Consider the following 27,983-nt stretch of genomic DNA (forward strand, 5'->3'; position numbering starts at 1 on the left):
TAACAGAAGTTTAGTCAAATTTTTTCATTCATTCCTTGATTATACTTTTAATATAATCCTAAAAAGTAAATAGATGAAACTTATAACAAAAGGAGAGACAAAATAAACAAAAAAACCATTTTTTATATAATATAAATATTAATTAATCTGATCTCATATTTTCATCAATTTTTTCTCAATTTACTTCGTAAATATCAAATAATTATATTACAAAACTACGAAACTATACCAACTTATAAGTTAAGTTATCCAAACACTCAAAAACTTAGAAGTCACGGTATCCAAACGCTTATAATAGTTTATAAGTCCAAACCAGCTTCTCACTTCTAATACACTTCTTTACTTTAAGCAATAAATCACTTCTTTTAAGCTCAGCTAAACGGCTCCTTAATTTAGTTGTCATCCTCATAATCCAACCAGCAGTGAAGCTTAATGCCGACTGATAAGCAATAGAGGATATTCAAGGTTGACAAAAGAAGTGTTACATTGATGATTAACAAACATCACACAATTAATCATGCAAAGGTATAAATTTAGCTAGTGTTTATCAATGTCGATTGGCTGGTATTACAAGACACTTTTAGGTGATGATTTTGTAGAAATTTAACAAATTGATTGTTTCTTTTCATTGATAAACTCATACACCGATACATCAAGATTGTTGATTACACTGTATAATCCACTATTTCAGACTTTTGACTGGAAAATTCCAAATCCCTCCTGTCCCTTGACAAAATTCTTTATACTTCCGATGAATTATGAATACATTTACATACCTCTCGACATAACATTGATCAACATTCAAGGATTCTTTTTAAGTTACACGGGTTTGTACAACTTAAGCTCTTGTAGCATCATCATTGACAGGTTTCTCCTCAGTTTGTGGACTGGTGTCATGCTCCTCCTTTTCAACTGCACCGAGGCTTTCTGTTTGTCCTCCATTATCTATAACCCCATTTTCAGCTGGTGGTGCTTCCCCATTTTCTGTTGTGTTCTTATTCTCTGAGTTATTGACCGGTTTAGGCAAGTCTCTAGAGATTGATGCTGCTACAAGACGGTTAATTCCATCAAATAAACCCTTGGAATCTGTGATAAGAGAAGCTCCACCTACATAACAACGACCAAAGCATGTAGCGCAATGTGGAAAAGCAACCTGCACAGTAAGAAAAAGGTTTGCATGAGATCTTGGAGATTATAAGGTATAACTAGCAATAAAAACAACATTACTTTAAGTGTGTAGTATGTTCTTACCTCAGTGAATGAGCGGCAAAGAGAAAGGAAAAGCACAGACTCATTCTCCCTCAGCATCCTAGTAGTATTGTACCTGAGCAAAGAATCTGAAACGGCACGCAGTCCCTTAATCAATTCTTGCGCAATTATATACTTCAAACGTATTGGGGCACACGGACGTAATTCGTTCATTGCTGCTGATACACCTACAACAAAGAGAGACGTAGGAAAAGATTATACATTCATAAACACTTCATAATCTGATTTTATACAACCTTGGTAATGGACAAAAAGTATTAGTCCGCCATCCAGATAAATATACTGCCAAAAAAAAACACTCCAATATCTACAGAGACAGAAGAAAAACAAAAAGCGACTACAATATATAGAATCCAAGCCGTCTTATAAAAGCATCTCCACCGGGGGGTTGCCAAGAGGTTGTCAATGCTAATGTGGCATGACAACTTTGGTTGCCAACTATGGAGTTGTATGGTTGTCAAGAGATTGCCATGGCAACTTCATAAACTAGTAAAAACCTATATAATTGTCCAAAATTATATTTAAGTAGAACTATTTTTGTATTGTCTCATGTTATGGGACCATATTGACAACTTTTGGGGTTGCCAACAGGACTTAATTTCAAACAAAAGTCGCCAAGGCCCAATGGTGATGTGGATGAGAGATGATAAAAAAAGCGTGAATAGTGACTTGTCAATAGTTGGCAACTTGTTCAGCTATCTCTGTCACAGATGCTCTAAGAACTAGTTACACAGGCTGCAAAGGAGACAAGCAAGTCTAAAAGTAAAAACAGAGAACACATAGAAACAAAATCCAAAGAATAAAAAATCCAAATACATTCAGGCAGCAAGAGATCACCTGAAGTACTATATGATAAAGATCAGATACATTACAGTTTTATCCAGCAGGGAACATTCACAGAACGAAGCAGGCAAGAGACGGTTTATAATAAGGATTGGACTGCCAAAAGAAAATATGTTATCGTGTTTTCTTTTTGTCAGTAATGTAGATCATAACTTCTAGTTGGCAAAATAAGAAAAGATCCCTTCTTATATCTACAAAGATATGGGAGGTATAGTACTATTATTAAGACTCACTCACTGATAAGCAAGCAAAGCCCATAATTGACACAAACACTAGAATTGAGTTAGTTTACATCTCGAACAGGCAACAGACCACACCTTTTTTACGCGCTTCAATCCCATATATATCATTTTCTTTCCCGACCCTCACTAAATCTTTAAGTTATCATCCTAATACCAGGGTTAGCAAAACTTGCAAAGCTAAATCAGTCAAGATAAGCTTTATTGCAGAACCTACTAGGATGAAGGAAACTGAATCATTTTATAGGACTAGTGCCTGCTCCTGAGTGTATGAAGGGCAGAAAACAGAGTAATATATACAGATGTAAATGAATGGAATGAATTTCACTCATTTTCTACCAAGTTTAAATAGGATATGAAATGAAATTACCTACATTATTGTGCTTCCTAGTTGGAAGGAAAGCATATAACTAATTGTTAGATGTTAGAATACAATATGATCATGGTAAGCCATCCCAAAACCTTGAGGTTTTGAGAGAACTGGTCACTTAACATGGTATCAGAGCTTAGGTTCGCTAGGGAATTGGGTTCAAACTACCTGCGACCCCCAATATTCTCATATTTAATTACGGACACAAAGGCAAAGTTATGCCACAAAGATGGGCGCCCGTGATCCATTCTCGACCCAAAAATGGGCTTTTGAGTGAAGGTGAAATATTAAAATACTATACGATGAATTGGTCACTTAACATCAGAGAACGATATTATCCTTCCTTTTAAAAAGTGAGAATGTAGTAGCAAGGGGTATACTGGTACTATCACGTCATTTTTAATTTACCTCTCCTACTTGCTATCCTCTCATCCCATTGTTCGATTAAGTTTGGGAGGAAAGCATATAAATTTTTACTTGCTTTCCTTCTTAAAAAAAATTTAGAGTCGTTATTTGACTTCCTCTTCATCTGCTTTTTACCTTTTTAAAGTTGCAACTGGCCTCCTCCTGTGTCAAGTTTGAAAGTGTATGAGACTATAGCAAAATAGTCAATATCCCCTGTAGGAAACTAACTATTATTAACAGTTTTGACTGCCATTGAAGGCATACTATTACTAGCCTTTGGAACTTCGTTTGTTCATCAAAATTTGAAAATGGATTTCTTGAATAACCCATACACTCGTATTATTGACAGTGGGGACCAGAATAAATTCATAATATGGATTGAGGAAAGTAACCATGCAATGAACTCAGAATTACAATATTACTAATCTTAAGTTTTAATACAAGCCACATCACCAATACACTACTTCAATTTTCCAGTCAAAACTGTAACTGATTTTCATTCTAGATCTCCTAGCAATGATCTACATTCTATTAACATAAAAAGAAAAAAGTTATAGAACAAACAATTTTAATTAACCAGAATCTTACACTTGGTTGGACTGTGAAACTTCTTGGGTTTGGACACTGCTTGTCTTGGTCCAACCAAGCGTCCTTGGACCTTTTAAATGCTCTGTTGCATTGTACTTTGTCAAGACTACTATTATCCAGTATACAGAAGCTACAATGTGATGTTTGTCGCTAGGTGTAAAGCTTCTAGTGCCAAATTCCATAATAACAGTAAGCTACAACTATTACCTACTTTTAAGATATATTTTGTTATTTTGTTTCATTTTATTACTCCCTCCGTCACATCCATTTCTTTACTCTTTCCTTTTTGAGATGTCCATTTCAATTCTTTACATTTCAAAACTTTCTAAAAATAATATTTTTTTATAATATAAAAGCTAATATCGCCCACACTTTCATCAATCTCTCCCAGTCTATTAATTAAATATTAATGGGACCCACCACTTACCCACTTTTCTTACTTTTTCGCACTACTTTATACATTTTTCTTAACCTCTGTGCCCAACCCCAATGTAAAGAATTGGGCAAGAGTTGAGACAGAGGGAGTATTTATTAAAATTAAGCAAATTTTGTTGATCGGAATTACGAAAGCATTTTAATAATACATAAAAAAGGTTTATATTATTAGACGACTTTTTTAAAAACAAGTGCGGTGCATGGAAATTGAATCTACACATCAGTCTATCTCTCGACATCATTCAGCCTTGCTCTCATCGAAGGCCATTACCAACATAGTCAAAAATGGAATAAAGGAAACAACAGCCAAATATCTCCACCGATCTTTGTAGAAGACGGCTAATTCAGATCGAACCTTGCAAGTGCCTTTAAAAGTTACCACTAACTACAAAACCCGGAAATTGAGACTGGTTCAAATAGGATAGCAATAAAACTGTCAATGGACAACAGATTTTATGGTGAATGAAACATCTAAGATAGAAATAACAAAAGTGAGACCAATGGTGTTAAAATCCCTAGGAAGGTACAAATGGGAACAGACTAGAAATAGCTGGAACCTCCCTTTCACATTCTCTAAAATGAAATAGGAGCGAAAGCAAACTCGAACAGGAAAAGATAAGTAAGAGGCAAGTGTTCCAATTTCATTAATATCAACATTCCCTTATCTCTATGTTCCCTTTAAAAGCTCCTACTAAGATGTGAAATTTCCTGATAGGAACTGCTATTACCAAGTGCACTCACATTAAGGTGGGGCAGACGCAAAAGGTAGATGGATTTGTCATGTTGCTTATTAAACTATATGTAAACGATTTAATTCTTATACAACAATTGAAGTCCTTAAAAAAATTGACATATACACCTAAACAATCTAAAGTCATTATTTATACCCCCTATCTATTTTTGTTAGAACTAAAAGAAATGGAAGTAGCACGTAAATTTCCCAGCTTCATGAAAACTTACCATTTACAAATACAGCAAGAGGTGGATGATCCATTAGATTTGGAGGAGGAGTAACGTCTTCCTGGTTTTCATCACCAAAGCTATTGGCTGAGAAACCAACTGCTGGGAGCGGTACCCAGCGATGAGAGTCTAAAACTAACTGCATGAAAATAAACATATTTGCATACTATATATCAGAGAAGATGACTGGATTAAAGAAAAAGATGGCTTTTTACCAAAAATTATCAAGTCAAATAAGTGTTTTACAATAAAATTTAGGAATTTCAAGATCAAATAACACAGGTGTAAAATAATACTATATGGTAGCATACCTGAAAATTCTCCACAGCTGTACCCATGTTCTTTGAAAATAAGTTGAGGACTGCTCTGTAAAACCCCATAAAACAAACAGATATTACCAACAAGTTTTAAAAGTGTTGGCATGGAAGAGCAAGAATGATAAATTTTACTTACTCTTCGAAAAGTGGTGGAAGCAAGCCACGGAAGTCTAGTCCAACCCATCCAAGACCCATGGCACAATACTGTCAACAACAAAAATAGAGAGCATAAATTCCGTCTTTGGATTTCACCGCGAGAATACATATATACAAAATAACTTAAAGCCTCAGGTATACATTACATTAATTAACATCATCACGACACAGATCTAAGAGGGAGCTGAGTCAGCTGACTACTAGCAGTAACAAGAAAGGGGCAGGGAAATGCTTACCTACAATATCAGACAAGAATATTCATTTACAACTTTGGCAATCATTTACCAGATCCTAGTACAGCATCTAACACTTAAGAAAATTTTATAAACGTTTTTTGTGCAAGTCAAACGTTCATCTAGCAACATTCCATGCTCTATTAATCATTATTCCATCCACTTAGCAGGTTTCACGTAAAAAGACCTAGGGGTGTAAATGAGTCAACTGTTCATGAGCTATTTGAGTTCGGCTCGTAAAATATTTAAATTCGGATCGACAATAATCAAGGAGAGCTCGAGTTCGAGCTACTCGAATATTTATTCGAGCTGAGATTGCACTTCAAATTTCTCTGCTACTGAGGCTTGCAGGCCAAATTGAGCCTTTAATGTTTTAGTTATTCACCACAGTGATATATTTAATGAGTATTGGATGTAAGAAACTTCTTTAGACTCAGGCTATCACTTTAGAACTAAAACTAAACTAAACAGATATATTTGTATGCAAGCCTCTTCCATAAGAAGGCACCACAAATTAAGAAATCAATCATATTTACATATGTCCAATTAAATATTAAAAAAAGAATCTTCTATTACTACTTCACCGCAGAAAAATTTTCTTACCATGCACTGGTCCAGGATATTTGACAATGACCCGCCTTCTGCTATTTTGGGAAGCATAACCTTGAGCATTTTAAGGTGAGAGGTAATTTGATGGGTGGCCCAGCTAAAAAGAAGGCCGCCATCATGGTTCTCCTCACTTCCCGATGTATCATCAGCGAATATTGCTCGATATTGGTTTACAACATCAAAAAGATGCATTCTGTGACAATTGACCATCCCTTTTAAGTACTCATATGCATTCCTCTGGTCCAAGTCATCGAGAATTCCAGTTAACCATGCTTCTCTGCATCTTAAAAACTGAAAAAAGTATTTGTCACTAACCACATGTATAAGCAAATATAAAAAGCATTTAGAACCTGCAGTTTCGTAAGCTAAGTACCAGGTGTTACTATATAGTTTTACTGCGCTACCTCGCTTGAAGCCCATCTTTTGGCCAGAAATTAATTATAGTGTCTAGATTACTTTTTTTTAATTTGTGGGGTACCAGGCCCAAACTTAAAACCTCTCGGTGTGCCTGAGCTGCGATATGATGCTGGATGACCACCTCTCTTAATATCTTAAGTGTTAAGGTAAGCAACTACATGGATCTTCTACGCTTGCAAATAGTTTATACAAATCAAGATTAACTTACAAAAAACCACCTGTAAGCGCATTTCGTATTCACTGTATACTCCTATTCGACGTAAATATCCAATTATGCGGAGACATTCTGGCAACTGCAATACAAGATAAAATATGCAGGTTTGTCAAGGACTTTGAACCCAGTCTTTCCAGCGTAATTCAAATTCATTGATATTTCCCTACCCCCCCCCCCCCCCCCCCCCCCCCCCCCGCCCGCCAAGTATGTATTATGTGTAGCATACCTGAATGTTTGATCTGAGTTTCTGGAGAAGCTGTGTAAGTAGAGATTGGGTGGTGTGCTTAACTTCTGCAGCAAGTGCTTGAATAACAGGCAACCTTATTACGGCAAAGACACAATATAAATAAATATATTGGAGCATAATCAGAAGACAGTTAGAAAGATTTGTAAAAAAGAAAGAGATGCAACCAAAATAAGAAGAAACATGAACTTACTTTGGGTGCATTGTTGAAAGCTTGCCAACAAAAGTCTCAAGATCAAGAGCTTCATCATAGTTTCCGTTTCTCACACACCTACATCAATGTAAGAAGATGTATGTCTCTAAGCAATGACAGCAGTTGCTACAATAACTCCAGGGGAACTTGAAAATTATAGATATATGAGAAGTTGAAAAAGACTTCTTTAGAAGACCTAGACCAGAATGATTGTGTTGCCATAATATGAAACAGTAGAGAAGAATATAAGCAGTGAAGTACTGGCCATTTGTTTAAGGCAGATAACTTTTATCCTACTAATCATTGCGTAAATGATAGAAGATTAAACAATAAACCCACAATATAAATTTTCCGCATTAATTAACATTTGCATGCGATTGTTAGGAAATTAATAACACATACGTGTCCATAAGCTGAGGAATTTCAAGCAAGTCAAGCAAAGTACTATGATTAGATAGCAAAGTTTGGTTCAACTTCCGCTTCTCTAAAATCTGTTCTGCCGAGTCGATGAACTCTGTGCAGCCTGATGTTAGCTTGGGGATCTCGGCAATCTGCATAATGAAAATATATGTAAGTGCAAATTAAAATATCGTAGACCAATAGAGCATTATATCACTAGAATGACCAACACTAAAGAAACGAAAGATGGAAATATGGAATCATGTCGATGCACTGAAGATAAAATTGGACGTGTTCACTGTAATAGGAATGCTTTAGGCTCTGCTTTGAAGTTTCAAAACATATTCTCAAGTAAAAATTTCGTTTCAATTATTTAGATTTTAATTGCATGGTAAGAAAACAGTTTCCTCCCTAATCAGTTGCTACAAATACAAGCCAAAAGTTACATCATCACTGCATATAGTTTCCAAATAGTTCACAAAAGGTAACAAGTTTAGATCAAACACTGAAGTCATGAATCACATGAAAATTAGTGGAAATTACAATCCAGTTAGAAAAACAAATTATATAGCCAATATATAGTAAAAGAGCTGAGAGTACTACCATAGAAGTGAGATGTTTGTCAATGGAAGAAACTTCTTGACGAACAGCAAGCAATGCATCGGCAGCAGAAATAAAAGCGCGGTAATTACTAACAGCTACCTCCTGCATCTGCTTCTCAATTCTCTCGGCATCTACTCGTAAAAGCTCCGGCTCCTATTCAATTTAAAGACATCAATATAGAAGCACATATCAACAAAGAAATATACAAGACACCGTCAGTGGCTCCAGCTCACATTTACATCATTTACTTGATCACATCAATCGAGCCACACATTATTAACACACACAAGACATTACAAATTCCATCACATCGGTATAGAAACACATACTAAGACATACATAATATAATTGGTATTGTCTAAGTAGTCACTACTAGAAGCTCATGCTCATTTTGGAATAATCGGTTATTCAATCACATCACCAAAACACATATTAAATTTACATATGTGCTGTCGAAAACGGGTGAGAGAGAGAGAGAGGGAGAGGGAGAGGGAGAGAGAGAGAGAGAGAGAGAGAGAGAGAGAGAGAGAGAATGGGGAGGGGGAGTAATTGACCTTGTGGAGGCGATCGAGAGTGAAAGAGAGGAGTTCGGAGACATAAGGTTGCTGAGGACCGGAGGCGAGAGGGAGAAAGCCACCGGAAACTTCATCATCTCCGTCATTAACTGTTACCGTCGAAGATCTGGCCGAGTGTTGGGAATCTGCCATTCTCAATTCAATTCAGTGTTCAGATCTCCATTCAACTTCCAACTATTCCAAGACTCTGCTTGTTTTCCAAATGCTATGGCACCGCTAAGCCGAAAAGCATTATTTTCGATTTTAAGAAAACATTATATTTATAGTTTTTTATAAGAAACTTATAAATTAAAAAACAATTATTCTTGTTCTTATATATATAACTTTTAGAAATAAATAGCAAGAAAGTACTTCATATACTTTATTTAATATAAATAGATATTTTATATTCTAAAAATATATATTAATAATATTTTTTAAAATTAAAGACTTATTTTCCAACGATAGTTGAACGTCCGGTGAACATTAACACTTTCACCTTTTTTTAGAATAATTCTTATAACTTAGAGAGATGCCATACGCACGTGTATTTGATTTAATTTTATTTTAAAAATATATTAATAATAGAATAATGTGATATTTAATTAAGTTAAATATTGAAATAACTAATAAATATGTTTGAGTTAATATATTTCACTGAATATGTTAAGCAAATTTTTTATTGGATATCCAAATAAGTTTCTAATAATTAAGTCTGTTGAAAATTTGAATAATCATCAAAGATATGTTTTAATGTAGATGTTAAGTTTAGTGAACCGATTCACAAAAGTTTTAAGTCTTAGTGAGCCGGACTTCTTAAGACAACAGAATTAGAAGTGGATACTGACAACGACATGGAGAGTTCTTAAGTGAGCCAGACTTGTTTTTAAGACTTAAATCACGCCATGTTTTAATCCCCCTAAACATAGTTAGATATTTCTCCATCATTCATGGCTTCATTCAGATAATATATATAAATGATGTGGCATGGGAGCCTTGTCGGAGAATGAGCCCGAGGGGGCGACCCTTAAGGCTGGCAACTCCCATGTGAGTGACCCCAAGATATAGCGATCTCGATCATAGCGACCTCAAAGGTGAAGCGACTCTAAGGTCACTCTTATATCATTAGCAACCTCTACCATGGGGGAAGATTTGGAGCCTCGATAATCTTACAAGGGAGACCAATTCATGGTCTAGTAGAATGATGAATCGAATCGATCCAATTTCGATACTGGACTAGAGATGGTTTGATCTCTATATCTGAACTTGTTCATATCTGAGTGCGAGTCTGTCGAAATCTATGTCATTTTGACGTAACAGAAATTCTCAACCTCACCCAGATGACTATAAAAAACACATCGTTTTTTAAAATTGAGAAATCTACTTCTTTATCAAACAGAGTAATCACTTATAAATCTTAATTTATTTCTTACTCATAGTCAGCTTCATTACTTTAAATAAAAAAGTAATTTATTAGAACATGAAACAAAGAAAAACATATCCGGGTGGAAAACAATTTGTGCAGAAGAAAAGTAAATTCAGTGACAACAAAATCGGAGCCATAATATTTTAGTTCAATTAATAAGAAGAATTTTTTTTTAATTATATTAGTTCGATATTGGCTAAACTTTTGTTGAGTAAAATTTTGCACAAGACATCCGCTTTTATAATACACGTGTGACGTAGCAACTTGAACTACTAAACAATTTGCGAGTAACTTTAATCTCTATCATTTTCCTCCGCGACGACTCGAGATACTACTAAACTGGGTTAGTCATTTTCTCTGTTCCCATTTATAAATGTGTGTGTATATATCTATATCAAGTCTTTGTTTGATTCAATTTGTGTTTTTCAATTCATAAATATCATCTAAATTTAGCTGCTATGATTTTTAAGATGTTTTGTGATCAAACTTATTAAGAAATCATACCCATAAAGTCAACTTATTTAGATGTTTGTTGTGCAGTGAGGTTGTTGAATCTTGACGATATGGCAAGTGTTTCTGGAGAAAAACTAAGGTTTTGTATTGATAGGGGAGGTACTTTTACTGATGTGTATGCTGAAATTCCTGGTCAAAATGAGGGCAAAGTGATGAAATTATTGTCTGTTGACCCGTCTAATTATGATGATGCTCCCATTGAGGGTATTCGGAGGATTATCGAGGAATTTACGGGGCAGAAGCTTGATAGGAGTTGTAAGATTCCGACGGATAAGATTGAGTGGATCAGGATGGGTACGACTGTGGCCACGAATGCGTTGTTGGAGAGGAAAGGGGAGAGGATTGCGTTGTGTGTGACTAAGGGGTTTAGGGATTTGTTGCAGATTGGGAATCAGGCTCGTCCGAATATATTTGATTTGACTGTGGCGAAGCCTTCGAATCTTTATGAGGATGTTATTGAGGTTGATGAGAGGGTTGAGCTTGTGGTTGATGGTGAGGATGGTAGGGTGCGGTCGGAGTTGGCGGTTGTTAAAGGGGTTTCGGGTGATTTTGTAAGGGTTGTGAAGAAGCCGAGTGAAGATGTCTTGAAGCCTTTGTTACAAGGTTTGTTGGATAAGGGAATTAAGTGCCTAGCTGTTGTGTTGATGCATTCGTACACTTATCAGGAACATGAGATGTACGTGGAGAAGTTGGCCTTGAGTCTAGGGTTCAAGCATGTTTCTTTATCTTCTGCACTTACTCCTATGGTTCGTGCGGTTCCTAGAGGTCTCACAGCCAGTGTGGATGCTTATTTGACTCCTGTAATTAAGGAGTACTTGTCAGGGTTTATATCTAAATTTGATGAAGGTTTAGGAAAGGTAAATGTATTATTTATGCAATCTGATGGGGGGCTTGCACCAGAGAGTAGATTTTCAGGTCACAAAGCAGTTCTATCAGGTCCTGCAGGTGGTGTTGTTGGTTATTCACAAACACTCTTTGGGCTTGAAACTGAAAAACCCTTAATTGGTTTTGACATGGGTGGTACCTCCACTGATGTGAGCCGTTATGCAGGCAGCTATGAACAAGTTTTAGAAACCCAGATTGCAGGAGCTATAATTCAAGCACCTCAGCTTGACATAACTACTGTTGCTGCGGGTGGTGGCTCAAAATTGAAGTTTCAATTTGGAGCTTTTCGCGTGGGACCAGAATCAGTTGGTGCACACCCTGGTCCAGTGTGTTATAGGAAAGGAGGGGAATTAGCAGTTACAGATGCAAATGTTGTATTAGGATATGTAATCTCTGACTATTTTCCTGCAATATTTGGTCCTAATGAAGACCAGCCTTTGGATATTGCTTCAACTAGAAAAGAATTTGAGAAACTTGCTCTGGAAATCAATTCTTACAGAAAAGGTCAAGATCCCTTGGCGAAAGATATGACAGTGGAGGAAGTAGCACAAGGATTTGTGGATGTGGCAAATGAAACAATGTGCCGTCCTATACGGCAGTTGACAGAGATGAAGGGACATGAAACAAAGAACCATGCTCTTGCTTGCTTTGGAGGTGCAGGACCCCAACATGCATGTGCTATATCCCGGTCACTAGGTATGAAGGAGGTACTTGTTCACAGGTTCTGTGGGATCTTAAGTGCATACGGAATGGGATTAGCCGATGTTATTGAAGAAGTACAAGAGCCATACTCTGCTATATATGGACCTGAATCTGTAAAAGAAGCTTCTCGTAGAGAAACAATTTTGTTAAAGCAGGTAAAGCAGAAGCTTCAAGAGCAAGGATTTAAAAGCGAAAATATCACAACTGAAACATATTTGAATTTGAGGTATGAAGGTACTGATACTGCAATCATGGTAAAGAGACAAATAAACAGTGAAGGGTCAGGAGATGATTATGCTGTTGAGTTTGTTAAACTTTTCCAACAGGAATATGGTTTCAAACTTCAAAACAGGAATATTCTTATATCTGATGTAAGGGTACGAGGCATTGGAGTCACTAATATATTAAAACCACAAGCCTTGGAACCTTCGTCATGTTCCCCCAAAGTTGAAAGCCAGTATAAGATTTACTTTTTTAATGGGTGGCAAAATACACCTCTATATAAGCTGGGGAATCTCGGATATGGACATATCATACACGGTCCTGCAGTCATCATGAATGGTAACAGTACTGTGATAGTAGAGCCTAATTGTAAGGCTACTATCACAAAATATGGAAACATCAAAATTGAGATTCTCTCGGCTGTAAGTAGTGTAAAAGTGACAGAAAATGTTGCTGACGTTGTGCAACTCTCAATATTTAATAACAGATTTATGGGTATAGCTGAACAAATGGGGCGCACCTTACAAAGAACTTCCATATCAACAAATATAAAAGAGCGACTAGACTTTTCTTGTGCTCTTTTTAGTCCTGACGGGGGCCTTGTTGCTAACGCGCCCCATGTTCCCGTGCATTTAGGAGCTATGTCCAGCACTGTTGTATGGCAGCTGGAGTACTGGGGTGACAATTTGAGCGAGGGAGATGTTTTGGTTACAAATCATCCTTCAGCTGGTGGTAGCCACTTGCCTGATATAACTGTTATCACACCTGTTTTCAATAATGGAACTTTGGTATTCTTTGTGGCGAGCAGAGGACATCATGCAGAAATAGGGGGTATCACTCCAGGAAGTATGCCACCTTTTTCAAAATCAATAAGGGAAGAAGGAGCTGCTATAAAGGCATTCAAACTTGTGGAGAAGGGTACTTTTCAAGAAGAAGGAATCACAAATCTTCTTTCTGCAGTATGTTCTGATGATGCAGATCGTGATATCCCTGGAACCCGCAGGCTTCAAGATAATTTGTCAGATCTGCATGCTCAAGTTGCAGCAAACCAGAGAGGAATTTCCCTTATTAAAGAGCTTATTGAGCAGTATGGTTTGGATGTTGTCCAGGCTTACATGACTTACGTGCAGGCTAATGCAGAACACGCAGTTAGAGAAATGCTCAAATCAGTGGCTGCTAAAGTTATTCAGGGGTCAACAATTACAAAGGAAGATTGTTTAACTATCGAAGAAGAAGATTACATGGATGATGGTTCTGTTATACACTTAAAACTGTCTATTGATCCACACAAAGGAGAAGCATATTTTGATTTTTCAGGAACTAGCCCTGAGGTTTATGGGAACTGGAATGCACCTAAAGCAGTCACATCCGCTGCTGTCATATACTGCCTGCGTTGTTTAGTGGATGTTGATATCCCTCTTAATCAAGGTTGCCTGGCTCCTGTTAAAATTTTTATACCCGAGGGCTCATTTCTTTCACCAAGTGACAAGGCTGCTGTTGTAGGAGGTAATGTTCTCACTTCGCAGAGAGTAACTGATGTGGTGCTTACTGCATTTCAGGCTTGTGCTTGTTCTCAGGGTTGCATGAATAATCTCACATTCGGAGACGACACATTTGGATACTATGAAACAATTGGAGGTGGTAGTGGGGCTGGCCCTAGCTGGGATGGAACTAGTGGAGTGCAGTGCCATATGACAAATACTCGTATGACTGATCCTGAGATTTTTGAGCAGAGGTATCCAGTTCTTTTGCATCGATTTGGGTTAAGGGAAAATAGTGGTGGTGCTGGAATTCATAGAGGCGGAGATGGGCTTGTCAGGGAGATTGAGTTTAGGCGACCCGTAGTTGTAAGTATTCTTTCTGAGAGACGTGTTCATGCACCCAGAGGCTTGAAGGGAGGAAAAGACGGTGTCCGTGGAGTAAATTACCTCATCACAAAGGATAAACGCATAGTCTATCTTGGAGGAAAGAATTCTATTAAGGTGGAGGCCGGGGAGATTCTTCAGATTTTTACTCCCGGCGGGGGAGGATGGGGGTCCGTTTGAATTTGATTTGAAGTTGTCCTGCATGCATCGTATCCGTTGTCTCTTTTATATGGATGGCTTTCGGCCTTTATAAGATCCTATGATCAAATATTCTCCTCAATCTTTCAGTTACATGTGAAAGGTTTATATTAGTTCTTGGTATTGCTTTGATCAGCTCCCTCAGCATCGAAATAAGATTCATATAAATAAGATTCATGATGCTTTCAGTTTTTGTCTGTTCCTTATTAAAATTAAATGTTGTACTTCTTTTACATGTTCATTTGAAAAAATCACATGTCACTTGTTTACTCCCTCCGTCCCAAAATGTCCCAAATTAGATGAGATTTTGGACACGTAATTTAAGGTGCATTGACCGTCTAGTTCTGAAATTTATTTTTAATTTTTTTTTTTGTAAACGAAAATTTCATACTTTAATTTTTATTTGCAAAAATAAAATTTTAAAAATAAGTAAGTAACGAGCTCATCGGATGGAGGTAGTAAATTTTTTCTTTGAATACTCCTAGATAATGTCTTGAAAATAGTGAATTCAACCAAGTTTTAAATAAGTCAGAACTTGAAAATAGAAATTATGAGAGTAGATTTGAAAATTTATCATTAAATTTGTTTTGAGAATGTAAATGGACATATAAAGCGAGACAAAATTTATATTGAAAATTGACATTTAAAAGGGAATTATTTGTGAGGAAAGTCTTAAAAATTTATCATTAAATTTGTTTCCAAAGGTAAATGAATAAGTAAATAGTAACAGAATTTATTTCAAAATTGGATATATAAAAGGAGCCGGAGACACTATAGCTAGTTGTACCCCACTTCCTTCCCCATAAAATGTTATCATTCGAAGAAGGGTTTGCCTGGTGTGTGCCCATGTACTATCATAATGATAAAATTGAAGAATTTTGATAAGTGGTTGTTGTTAATGCAGGGGTTCATCATTATTAAAAAGGGTAAGCCAATAGAAACCATCCAAATTCATAAATTTTGATGCTTAGTGTAAAAACCAATCGAAGAATATTATAATTAAGTTGCACAAAATATTATCATGTTGATACTCTGAAAGGTCTTTTTGATGTCCAGCAGGACCAGCAGTTCAAAATTTTGGATAAACCGAGTTTGTGATTGATACGAAGAGATTGAAGTGGCAGATGAATATGCCTCTTCATAATAGGCTTCGGGTAGTTGTGTGTGTTTTCTAATATTTGCCGATGCGGCTCTATGGAATGAGTTTCATGTCAGTGCACTAAATATCATCACAATCTATTTCCCAGTTACTGAACCCTGATAGTATATCTTATGTCCTGACTCCTTTGGATATTTATGCGATCTCTATTTTCTGCCAAGAGGAAATATTAACTATACAATGTTCGGGTGAATAAACAGGTATTACAGAGCAAAACAAAAATACAAAAGAAACTTCCCCACAGCAGAAGAATGAAGAACCAGAAAAAGCATGTATGAAACTCATGCAAGAAGTCTGATGTTTGTAGAACACATGAATAAAACTTTTGGAGGATTATATTTTGGTAACTTATTAATATAGTTTAAAGAGGTACAGTACTAATAGTAACATGACCGTGGAATGTCACTGATAAACCAGTTGGCAGGACCCAGAGTCCATATTTTTAAAAAAAAATACAATTGACTCACGAGCTGGGACTGTTATTAAAAACCATGTTGCAAGAGCAAATGTCATGTCAGATTGTCAGGTGACAAAACCCAGTCCCATAACTTAGTACTTTCTGTAGGCAAGCTCCTTTACTGCATCAGCGAGATGCTTCTCCTTCTGAATGCTTTCAACCCATTGAGCATTTATGTGAACGCGCTCTAGGCTCTGCTTCAAGGTTCTGGCCATTGAAGGCTTAGTACGTGAAGCAAAAAATTCTTCCACTTCTTTGGCCTTCTCAAAGGAAGAAAACTATGGAAGAAAAGCAATAGAAAAAGGTTAAGAGTCACTATCATCATATAATATCTCCATCTACTAGTCATTTGATGTGATGCATCGTTAGAACAAGAAAGAGAAAGCACAAACCGGTGACACACAAGCGCTGACGAATCGAGTTATTAAAAATCCGGAACCAAAAGTTTTTGAGATGTGATCCCAATTTTCCTGCATACCAACAAATAACAAGGCTCATAATATGACATACATGAATGAGTATTAGAATTCCTAAGAATAGGTGCACCTGAATAAAAGTAATACAGTTGACATCTTAATGACATACCTGAACTGCATCTTGATTAAAAATTTTGCACTACAATTTTCCGAATACATAATCTTTGCGAATACTACAACTACAAACTCCGAACTGTATTTACTTGTACCCACACAGTAGTGTTCAAAATACATTTTGCTTTTAAATGAAAAGCAAAACAGTTATAAGATGAGTGGCATACCTAAAAATGTGCTTCAACCATCCTCTAGGAGACGGGGCAAGTGAAGTTAAAAAATACAGGGCAAGGTTTTGGGAAAGCTGTATGGGTTTGTACCAGGTCGAATTGTCAATCAGAACAAACTAGTGTCTGAGTAAGCCAGGATGGGTCATCAGTCAGATATTAAGACAGGTCCAACCAACAGAATATTTAAGGGTGTAGATTGGACCAAACGCTAATTTATATGATTCGAACTTTTACTTGTATCTTGGCCTGGAACAGCTTCTTTTTTTTTTGGACAATTATTTATGGAGATATTAGGGGAACAAAGACTTTGGACCTGTGACTCTGTGATTTTTTATATTTTATTAACACACATACATGCTGGTCAGGCATGGGTTTTATATGACTATATAGAAGCCCAAACAATGATTTAATGGCTGCGAATCTGTCCTAAAAACTTGGCACAAGTTAAACACAAAGTGCTGCATTGAACACCAATCATAATGAATTTCCACTTTTAAAAATAGCTGGTATATTGGCTTACTATTGTCAATCACATAATTATTAACATAATGAATTTCCACTTTTAAAAATAGCTGGTATGGAAGTTACCTTCATCCAACTCCAAGCAATTTCACGTCCTTCCCGACTAACAGAAAGTCCAAAAACAATATCTTGACTCCGAACCTATGAAGAAGCTCTACCCATTAGAATCACAGACATATTGGAGCTTCTCAGTTTCTAAATCTTGACCTTAGCAAGTAAAGGACTACCTCTGATGATAACAAAAAGTTAAGAACTTCTAGAATAATTTCAGGATCCCGACAAGCTCCTAGAGAACCTGTGAACATTGGCAACTTCAGTTATCAACGATTAAAAAATTGATCTTAAAACACCTACATTAATAATAGTAGTAATTGTATTAACCTAATATACGTGTCTTCTCCTGGCTCAGATCAGTCTCCCTATAAATTTTAAGAAGAGATTCAAAATTTGAACGATTTGATTTGGTCACGCTCTGCATAACTGCAGTATATGCTGCCTGCAACCCAGAAGGTATAGAATGTTAAATATATGACTAAGGAATAAACAGTTACTATCACAAGTTTGTTTGCATCAATGATCAACCCACCCTTCTTATGTCGGGAGGTAGAAGCGGTGTTTCTCTATCATTCAAGAATGCATGAAAACGCTTGGTTGCCTCCCCTATAGTCTCATCATGTCCAAATGCAGCTAGGGCAGTTAACAGTTCACCTCTCAACATCGCATCTAAATGGCTCTCTCCTTGCTTGGTATCCCAGCCAATTCTCCTATTAAAACATTAACAGGACTACATCACAAAAAAAAATAAAAAATCTAAGTTCGACAAACGAAAAGCAGGGAGATTACTTCTGAAGATGTTAGACCTGCAACTAGTCATCGGAAGCTACCTCATACAAACAACGCAAAATTGCAAACAGACCCTTAATTTTAATATATTTAAATTCAGACTTACATGTTTGACAAGAACTCAAAATTTTAGCAAGTCCGAATAGTTTTTTGCTTCTTCAATGAAAAGTTCATCCAGAAACTTGGCAGATACATGTCAAGTAGAACAAGTTTATCGACTAATGAAAATTGGCGTTTCAACAATAAAATAGCTTAAACTATATGTTCGATTAGGAGTCCATTTACAAGGCAAGAGAATGCTGAAACTGTAAATATGGGGGACTCTGGACAAAGTATAACAGCTTAAAAAGAATAAAACAATACGTCTATAAAATAGAAAGGCAAAAAATATGGCTTGCCCTAGACCAAAAATGTGCTTATCTGACCAAAAATAATCAAGATACATCCCCTCCTCAAAGCTGTTTATTTTTACCATTCTCCAGACATCACTTCTTTTCACATCAATATTAACTTTCCATGGCAAGCCTACATACTTTCTCGACACACTCCTTACATATAGGTGGATGCTCTATGAGTAAGCCTATCAAATTCCAATATGATCTAACAAAATGAATCTGTTTGGGAGTAAGATAATAGTGGTGTCAAAACGAATTTTATTGGACACTTTAATATGGAGGACGGATGGCGCGCATGATTTATAGAGTCAAAATATAAATTCATAGATTCTTTTTGATATTCAGATTTCTTCCGTGACCAAACAATAAGAAACCACTAATAGCACACAACCCAATGGAATCTATTAGTCTTCCAGACCTCATTTATTTTGGCCCTAATTTTACAAATGCATAATACTAGATCGAATCTCCAGACATTTTCTCTGTTTGCAGGCAAGATATATGTCAGTATATACTTGACTACAAGTTTGACCTGAGACTAGGTCTAGAAAATGCAAGACATGGTTAATCGAAAAGAACTAACTCTGCAGAATTCTGAAAAAGGTTGATGAGAAACTGTTTTATCTCATTTATCAGTTCAGGAGCACCATCAGCTGCAATTCTTGCAACTTTATAACTTATCTGCAGGAAGAGTAAGTGATGTCGAAATATAAAAAACCATATCTCGGCAATAACAATTCTATAAGTAAAGTCAACACTTAAAAGAGAACTTGTACCGTTATCAAGTTTGACAAGACAGTGTAATCTAATTCCTCTCTGAAAGCACCCATCAAGGTCAGCAGTGATGTCAAAGACTGCTTGCAAGCCATACACAAAGCAAAAGAATCATCCACAATGCCTGTTGAGAGGAAAATGACTTCAGTTACTTGTGTAAAGTCTGATTATGACCAATTATCATTTAAATAAACTATCAGAATTACCATATCGATCTGCCACAGACAAACATTTCTTCTCTATTGCATGTCTAAGTCTGGCAGACAATTCTTCATCGTATTTCACCCTATAGAAACCTGACTGGTCCACATTAAGCTTTATCCAAGCAGATGCTGATTCACAGCTCTTATTATCCCCTCCAGTTCCGGTCTGCACTAGACTGCCTTGAGAAGTGGAACCCAATAATTCATTTATATCGATAGATTTAGTTTTCTCCTTGAACAAGATACTTTGACGGGCACCATATGAGCCGCAACATAGTGTTACAGGAACAATCCATTGTCCATCCCCATGTGAACCACTCGATAAGAACCGTGACTGGTATTAAAAAGATAATATTGCCATCAAAAGTTGTAGAAAAGAACATTGACTAATTTTACTGCCCAACATAAATTTTCCTATTAAACAAGGAAAATACATTAACAGGATAGTTGGACATGAGGTACCTGCTCAAACTCCAGTTTTTGGCCTTTGACATTAGCAGAAACAACTGGATAGCCCTGTTGTTTGGTCCATGAAGTCATTAGCATATTTACAGGTTCAGCAGATTCCTCCTCAAGAACCGACCATAAGTCTTCAGTCTTCGCGTTTGAGCAGGCATATTTTTTTATGTATGAAGCTAGTGCCCTCTATAATTTCAGAAAACAAAAAAAATGTAAGTGCACGAATTTTTAACAATACCATATGACATTCTCTAAGAGACACATGCAAAGCCACAATAGTGTTATTTATCGTTTGGCGGAATGTACGGAAGTAACAATGGGGGCAAATATAACAAAATAACTGGGTAAACGTATTTAGCAAAAAAATAAAATAATGACAATTAGGTAAGATTGGGCATATATTCAGTAGCCTTATCATTCACCGACCACATAAGAGAGCAGTGTATCTTATGCATCCACTAGTTAACAATCAAAAGGAAATATATAATCAAATAAATCAAAAAATAGTTGGTTAAATCTCAGAGCAGATACTCGTTAGCCAAATTATATATCAACCGCCTAAGAGAGGAAAAGTGTATCCTATGTAACCACAAGTAGGCTTTTAAAAGGAAATTTGTAATTAAATAATTAAATGTGTTTTCCACTATGTAAGGAATATTTGTTTTCTAACACACAATGTTTACATGAAACTAACAAAATCTCAATTTTAAATTCAATAATGACATGTTTGGGAATTTTGATTTCATTTGAAATCCCTCGATTTGGTCAAATGACATGTTTGGATACAAAAAAAAAAAAGGTTAAATTTGTATTTCATTTGAAATCCATGACCAAAAACTAGTATAAAGCTGAAAAATTGAAATGACATCTCAAATCATGTCATTTGAAATCCAAAATTTGAAATGAAATACATGTTTCCAAAAACAATATAAGATATCTTTTTAAAGAAACACTAACCTACTTGAGATATCTTCTCAGCAAATGAGAATATGCAGGAAGACCAATCAGTGTTGACCAGGTTAAGCACCCATAAGCACCAAAGATTACCGAGGACCAATACCAGTACCCAGTGGATAGATATATATAATGAATCAAAATTATCATTTCTAATCAATGACTTGGTCTATCTTTATCTTACATGACTAGGTTAGGTGATAATTACATAAAAGATATATTGGTTAGGATAGTATTGTATTTTCTAGTTTACCAATAATACTAATTGTATCTTGTCAATATTGTCAGATGTCCACAAAATTAAAGGTGAATATGATAAATAAAATTATTCTGGGGCTGATGTGGAAGACAAACAAAGATAATAGTAGTTTGTATGTTTATTGTCAATTTTTCTGTGTCTGCATCTCTTTATTTATATGTTTCATATGTGGGGCTAGGTATTTTTTAACTGTTTATCATCTTTGTTTGTGTTCCACATCAGTTGCAGAATAATTTTATTTATCATATGCACTATTAATTTTGTTGCAAGATTGACAAGATACAATCAGTATTACTGGAGAACATTTATGTATATTTAATAATTAGTTTATATGCATTTGGTGTACGGGGAAATAAAATAATATATTTACATGTCATACATATGGGGCTAGTAATTTATTGATTATGTAGCCTATTTTTAAGAATCCCAATTCTTCATATGCCTTAGTCGTGTAGGCATTTTATTTTATCTCTATAATGATGTAATCCCCACATATCATACAAGTCTTGTTTGTTGAAAATATCATTGTATATTGTGTTGAGTCTGTTATTGGGTCACAATCTATAGTTTATCTTCCTTCTACAGTTCAGAACCCATTGGGTAGTGGATTTTCTGCAGTTAATCAACCCAATTTCAGTATTTTAGTGTTTTATCACACATATTTTAGTGACACGGAGCTGTTTAACAGACTTTCATTACAATCAAACTCAACTTAATGGAACTTTATTTGATATTCAATCTGCAAAGTTAGGGTCAAGTTATGCCTTTAAAAGTATCAAGTTGGATGACCTAGCGCAAGTGGAGTGCAAGTGAAAGGATAAAATAGCCATTTAACTCTTTCTGGGTTTTTATTCAGTATATAGTCATGAGATTAGACTTTGTTTGATTATCAAATTTATTTATTTTTCCTCTTGCACATAAGGTTCTGCTCCAAAATCGGAACACTTCTCTCCCCTCTAATATGGTTGGCAAATTCATAATAGAAACATACATCTTCTTTTAGCAATTAGGATCCTTGGTACAGTGGTTCTCGGGGTAATCCATCCCAGCTGTCTTTTTACTAGTTTTATTCCATTGTTCTTTTTTTTAAAAAAAAAACTCTTGTCCTAGATCACTTATTTTTAGCAGGGAGTGGATATTCATCAAATACAGCTTTCTCAGCATCCATCATTACCCAAATATCTAAATTATATATGCTCAACAGGTTTTAAAAAGCTAGAAAATCGATTGAGATGAGATAAAATATGGGGCTCAAGTTTGAAAAAAGATAGAGAATGTGATTTGGAGATTAAGAAAGAGAAAAATATAGCCAGCAAAAGCTTTAAAATTGCAATTAAGTAATAACACAGGGACCGTACCAATCCGGGATGATCCTACATGAAAGATTACAACCATATCTATATTAAGCCTAACTAATCCTAAAAAACTTAATCTCTAAATCTTATTCCCTGCTTCAAGTAAACATAACAAAGCACACCATAATTTGAGGATGATCTTTCACTCATGGAAGTCTTCTATAATTTAGGCACTAAAAGTTACAGAAGCAACTAAAGACGAGAAAATCTATGGGATCCACCATAAGAGGCACTCTAACTTCACCAACGAGAGTGTACAGTACCTCTTCAACTTTGGTATTGATACAGTTTTTTGTGCAGAAACAAGTTTTTTGTCTTTAACTAGTTGATAGTTGATACAAATTCAATTTCATCAACAATAACAGGAGTTTATTTGTATTTATATGCCTTCTACTAAAGAGTATATACATCAATTGCTTCATATACCGGAATAGATTAACATGCAGTTCAAGAAATATACGATGAAAACAGGTACAGACTGTTTATCCAATCAGTAGAAACTAGAGAAGGAAATAAGCAAACCAGAAGCAAACTAACCTGAAAAGTTTCAGCACCCAGGTAACTCTGCAACATCCGGATAACAGATGCTCCCTTTCTGTAACTGATTGCATCAAATATCTCATCAATTTCCCCCGCATGATTAACCTCAACCTGGACAAATTGTTTATATGTCATCTGTCAGCCATTTTTAATAACTACACAAACAGAGATCAGGGCAACAAACTCTACAGGCCATATTCACAGATCTTTTTGATAAAGAACAAAAACAAATTATGATGGAGTCGATGTTCCTATTTCATATTTACTTCAATAGGGTGAGATTCTGCAAGACCATCCAAGCGAAGACCTTCAGTGCTTTCATCAAGAAACTGATTCCAAATTTGCCATTCTGGGAACAAACTATCAGTTGCTAAATAGCTCACCTGACCACAATCAAGTTTACTGTCAAAAGTTTTCACAGAAAGAAATTAGTACAATCAAGCCAGATATAATATCAGTAGCTACCCATGTTGCAAATCCTTCATTCAGCCACAGGTGCGTCCACCATTCCATTGTCACAAGATTGCCAAACCACTGGTGCGCAAGCTCATGGGCTACCACAGTTGCAACCTGCAGGCATAAAATACACACAATTTTAAGCTTTACAAACTTAGCTCGAAAGAGAATAGAGAACATTCAGGATGGGGAAAATTAGAAAGAACTCTGTTATGTAAATAAAACTTTAGCCTGCCCAAATTACCCTCTGCTTGTTAGCAGCTGCAGAGTGCTTTTCATCAAAAAGCAAAGCTGTTTCTCTGTATGTAACTAGACCATAATTTTCCATAGCCCCGGCAGCAAAGTCAGGAATGGCAATCATGTCCAGTTTGGGTAGTGAATATGGTACTGCAAAGTACCTGTAGGGTTGGGTGCCAATGTTAAAAGCATTTAATTAAGTACAGTCAATATAATAATGACATCATATCAGTAAGCACATAAAAAGAACAGGCACAACAGCAAGTGATATGACATCCTAGAGATATATTAGAACATACTCTTTGTACAAGCCAAGTGTTTTAACAGCAACATGTAAAGCAAATTCCCCTTGATATGCCTTCCCGACTTGGCAGTATACGCGGACTTTAACCCCTGCATTAATATTGCAACTGCTTTGTCACGACAAATCTATATAGCACAGAACAAGAACACGTGCAATAACGTGAGGTTTATAAAGGGTGTACCATCCGGTGTATGGTCTTCAACATAATCAAACAAACCAACCACTACGGCCACCAAATAGGTAGACATGATTGGTGATTCCTGATACTTAACAATTTTCAGATTGCCATTCACCTTCTCTTCAACAACTGGCATGTTTGAAAGAGCTACTAGTTCCGATGGCACTTCCAGAGTAATTTTGAATGTAGCCTAAAAAAACAAGCAAGTAGTGGATGAACATGTGCTTTCCTATAAAAGTTGAACCCAGAGATGTCAACATGAAACTCTTACGTTTTAATGCTCCACATTTATCGACTAAGACTAACCTATATAAGTAGATTATATACTTATAATATTATATTCAAAATTTTAACGTGTCTAGAACGATTTTCTATCACTTATCAACTATTATACCAGCTTATAAAAAAATTGATTATTAATCATAATATGCTATATTAAAATTCTCAATCATTGATATAAGAAAAAAAAAAGTATTAAATGGGTCTGAATAAGTCATAACTAAAATGTAAACATTCAATACTATACATCACATTAAACATACACGTGTACGTGTGAACTGATAATCCAATAGTTGTGAAATATAATTTCAGTTTCTCCATTTAGAAGCTTTGTTGTCTTATATTTGTCTTCAAGGAGAAATTTAAGAGTTATATTAAGAATGTTATTAAAAAAAAATATAAATTCTTGTTTGCCTTGTAAAGTTACTTTAAATTGTTAGATTGTGTACTAAGAAAAAATTAGGCTTCGGGGAGGGGGGATCATATATCTTAGATCAGTCTTTTTCTAACACACTTATAAAGTCCTAGTGATGATATGTAGCCTTGACAGCATGTTCACATTTTATTTTTTTCATAATTCAAGATGCTCTTACCTGAGAAGATATACCACCATCTTTCATACAGCACTAACAGGTAATAGCAAGAGTTTATAATCGATACTACTCGATTATAGGCTGCTCCAGTTTCGCTTGCGGCTACTAGTATATATTATCCGCAGCCCACAGGGATATAGTAGTAATTTTTAGAACTGATGGTGTTGGGATATATTTTTTATAAATAAAATATTGTGATTATAAAGCGGTAGAAAAACTTCAGTTAATATCACTTCATTCCAAATAAATTTACAACATTGCAAGGGAGAAACAAATATACAACTTACTTTCCACAAATCAAAAAACCAAGCCTCACCACCAATAGGGTACATGTAAGCAACTAATTCTGGTTCATGTGATGCTTCATGCTAGTAAGGCAGCCCTTACACTTAATATATACTACCCATAAACAGCTAGAAAACATTAATAATCTCGATAATACTCTTTGAACGTAAATAAGATGAAACAAATCTGACAGAGGCCTATTATAACATTATAGGAATACCAAAACACAAAACACCCCCCACTCCTCGCTTACCGAAACTGGACAAGTTTTATGATACCTTCTACAATTTTCAAGCTATTGAGTTTTGACACTACAAGTCTTATTCTTGAAGGATACAATCCACAATAACTTGTAAGTGTTCATCATTAAATGGGATGAGAATTCTTATAATTCAGTTGTTCAAGAGCAACAACTGCAAGCTACTGCTTAATTAAAAACTATAAGTATTGATAGAAAAGTACAGCAGTAATTTATACATTAGAAAACTAGGACGCACACGTGCAGACAGATATACATGAACATGAATATATAGATAAAGGATATATACCTTACAAGCAGGTTCATCCCAACACGGGAAGCACTTTCGGGCATCAGCAGGTTCAAACTGTGTTACTGCCATATTCTTCTTTTCCCCATTGTGTTCATACTTGCTAAAAAGAAAACAGACATTTTGTGAAATCACAGAGATTATCCACAACGACTGCAGATATTTAAGCTCAATTCCGCTAGAAGGAATAAGTAATAAAACAACACAAAATAAGAATTTGACTGGGAGTAACAAAAATTTAACTCATGCAAAGTGCAGGTCCCACGTTACAATCTGTGTGCCATTTTGGACATCTTCTCAAAATGTGGTATGTTGATTCCGACTTCATCTAATATTCTATATCATGGTTAATTTTTTATAATAGTAGGTGACAAATTAGGGGTGAATAGCATTTGATAAGATTAGATGTTTTTGAGGCAGGTCTTAAATGTAGACACACATACATACAAAAAATTAACTACAACAACGAAACAAAAAAAATACAGGTGGGATCAAAACTAACCTTCTGTAAAATCCCTTCATCTTATCATTCAGTGTTCCATTAAAGGCAATACACAAAACTCCAACTCCAACTGGAAGACTCTCGCCAAACTCCACCACCATGATCTCATCATCTTCAAACAATTCCACCTCCTTAGCTTCCAACACCTTAATCAAACAACACAATTGCATACAACAATTCAATACACCCGTCAAACGCGCAACCAAAACTAATAAGCCTAGGAACCAGACAATTTCATTACTTCATCTATATCAACAGTTTGTTGCAAGTAAAAATTAATCTTTATTTGTAATTATGTTGAATGTGAAGATGAGTCTGACAAAAGCATTAATGTATCAAGGACAAAAAAACACCCATCCTTAATCATTAATCATGTTAGGACCGAGAAAACGCCAAGATTACTCTTACTACTCCTAACAATATCCTTATTTACTAAACATCTATCAACAGTCAATCAAAAATATAACTAACAAAAAGTAATTTTCTCCGACCAATATTAACAAACTCTAACCATACTAACAATAATAACAAATTACAAACTCTAACAATACGATATAACAAACATATAATCAAAAATAATCAAATACACAATACTATACTTTGGAAGCGCCTTGCAATTGAAATTTAACCGAACTAGAGTCAACATCAAGCTCCGCAGCGTTGAGAACGAGAAATTTAGTATCGGCGACGACATCGACGGCGATCTGAACCGTGCCGGAGAATTTACAGGCGGCTAGGTCAGGCTTGAGCTGGATGTCATAGCTTTTAGGAACTGCGAATTTAGGTAACCTAGCTTGACCTCTGAATTGTTGATACTTTTGCTCCATTGTTGTGATAATACAGGCTCGTTGACACTGTGTATGTGTGTGTATTTATAGATACAGATCGAGAGCTGTGGGAGATGTGTGATGTTTATATACCCAGTTCGGGTTGTATTCGTGCGAGAAATTTGCTGAGTCGGTTTTGTTTGGAAGTCTAGTACTAATGCGAGTCTGCAAGTTAAAGAATTATCTCATGGTTATAAAAAGAAACTGTGTTATTTTGATGATTCTTGAATCTTGA

General features: G+C 35.7%; 3 protein-coding genes across 3 annotated transcripts; 1 reads left to right on the forward strand and 2 right to left on the reverse strand.

Moving 5' to 3' along the window:
- Positions 1-602: 602 nt before the first annotated feature.
- On the reverse strand, positions 603-9,306 carry LOC108204800 (conserved oligomeric Golgi complex subunit 8). The gene is made up of 12 exons (XM_017374420.2): positions 9,049-9,306; positions 8,495-8,647; positions 7,895-8,043; positions 7,493-7,570; positions 7,282-7,375; positions 7,060-7,134; positions 6,419-6,715; positions 5,563-5,630; positions 5,421-5,475; positions 5,110-5,248; positions 1,252-1,436; positions 603-1,153 (listed from the first exon to the last, which is right to left on the reverse strand). Exons 1-12 carry the CDS (start codon positions 9,199-9,201, stop codon positions 839-841), a joined length of 1,761 nt encoding a protein of 586 aa, XP_017229909.1. The 5' UTR covers positions 9,202-9,306; the 3' UTR covers positions 603-838.
- A 1,393-nt stretch (positions 9,307-10,699) lies between these two features.
- On the forward strand, positions 10,700-15,052 carry LOC108204478 (5-oxoprolinase 1). Its single transcript, XM_017373941.2, has 2 exons — positions 10,700-10,817; positions 11,015-15,052. The coding sequence occupies exon 2, from the start codon at positions 11,038-11,040 to the stop codon at positions 14,839-14,841; it is 3,804 nt and encodes a 1,267-aa protein (XP_017229430.1). The 5' UTR covers positions 10,700-10,817; positions 11,015-11,037; the 3' UTR covers positions 14,842-15,052.
- Positions 15,053-16,331: 1,279 nt separating this feature from the next.
- Positions 16,332-27,974, reverse strand: LOC108204326 (aminopeptidase M1). Its single transcript, XM_017373706.2, has 19 exons — positions 27,521-27,974; positions 26,922-27,067; positions 26,420-26,522; positions 24,718-24,904; positions 24,532-24,625; positions 24,240-24,393; positions 24,005-24,109; positions 23,806-23,922; positions 23,537-23,650; positions 20,435-20,617; positions 19,976-20,306; positions 19,772-19,893; positions 19,579-19,676; positions 18,344-18,521; positions 18,139-18,253; positions 17,985-18,052; positions 17,824-17,898; positions 16,868-16,945; positions 16,332-16,753 (listed from the first exon to the last, which is right to left on the reverse strand). The coding sequence occupies exons 1-19, from the start codon at positions 27,746-27,748 to the stop codon at positions 16,568-16,570; spliced, it is 2,682 nt and encodes an 893-aa protein (XP_017229195.1). The 5' UTR covers positions 27,749-27,974; the 3' UTR covers positions 16,332-16,567.
- Between the last annotated feature and the right edge of the window lie 9 nt (positions 27,975-27,983).

Source organism: Daucus carota, chromosome 1 (assembly GCF_001625215.2).
Source record: "Daucus carota subsp. sativus chromosome 1, DH1 v3.0, whole genome shotgun sequence".
Classification (NCBI taxonomy): domain Eukaryota; kingdom Viridiplantae; phylum Streptophyta; class Magnoliopsida; order Apiales; family Apiaceae; genus Daucus; species Daucus carota.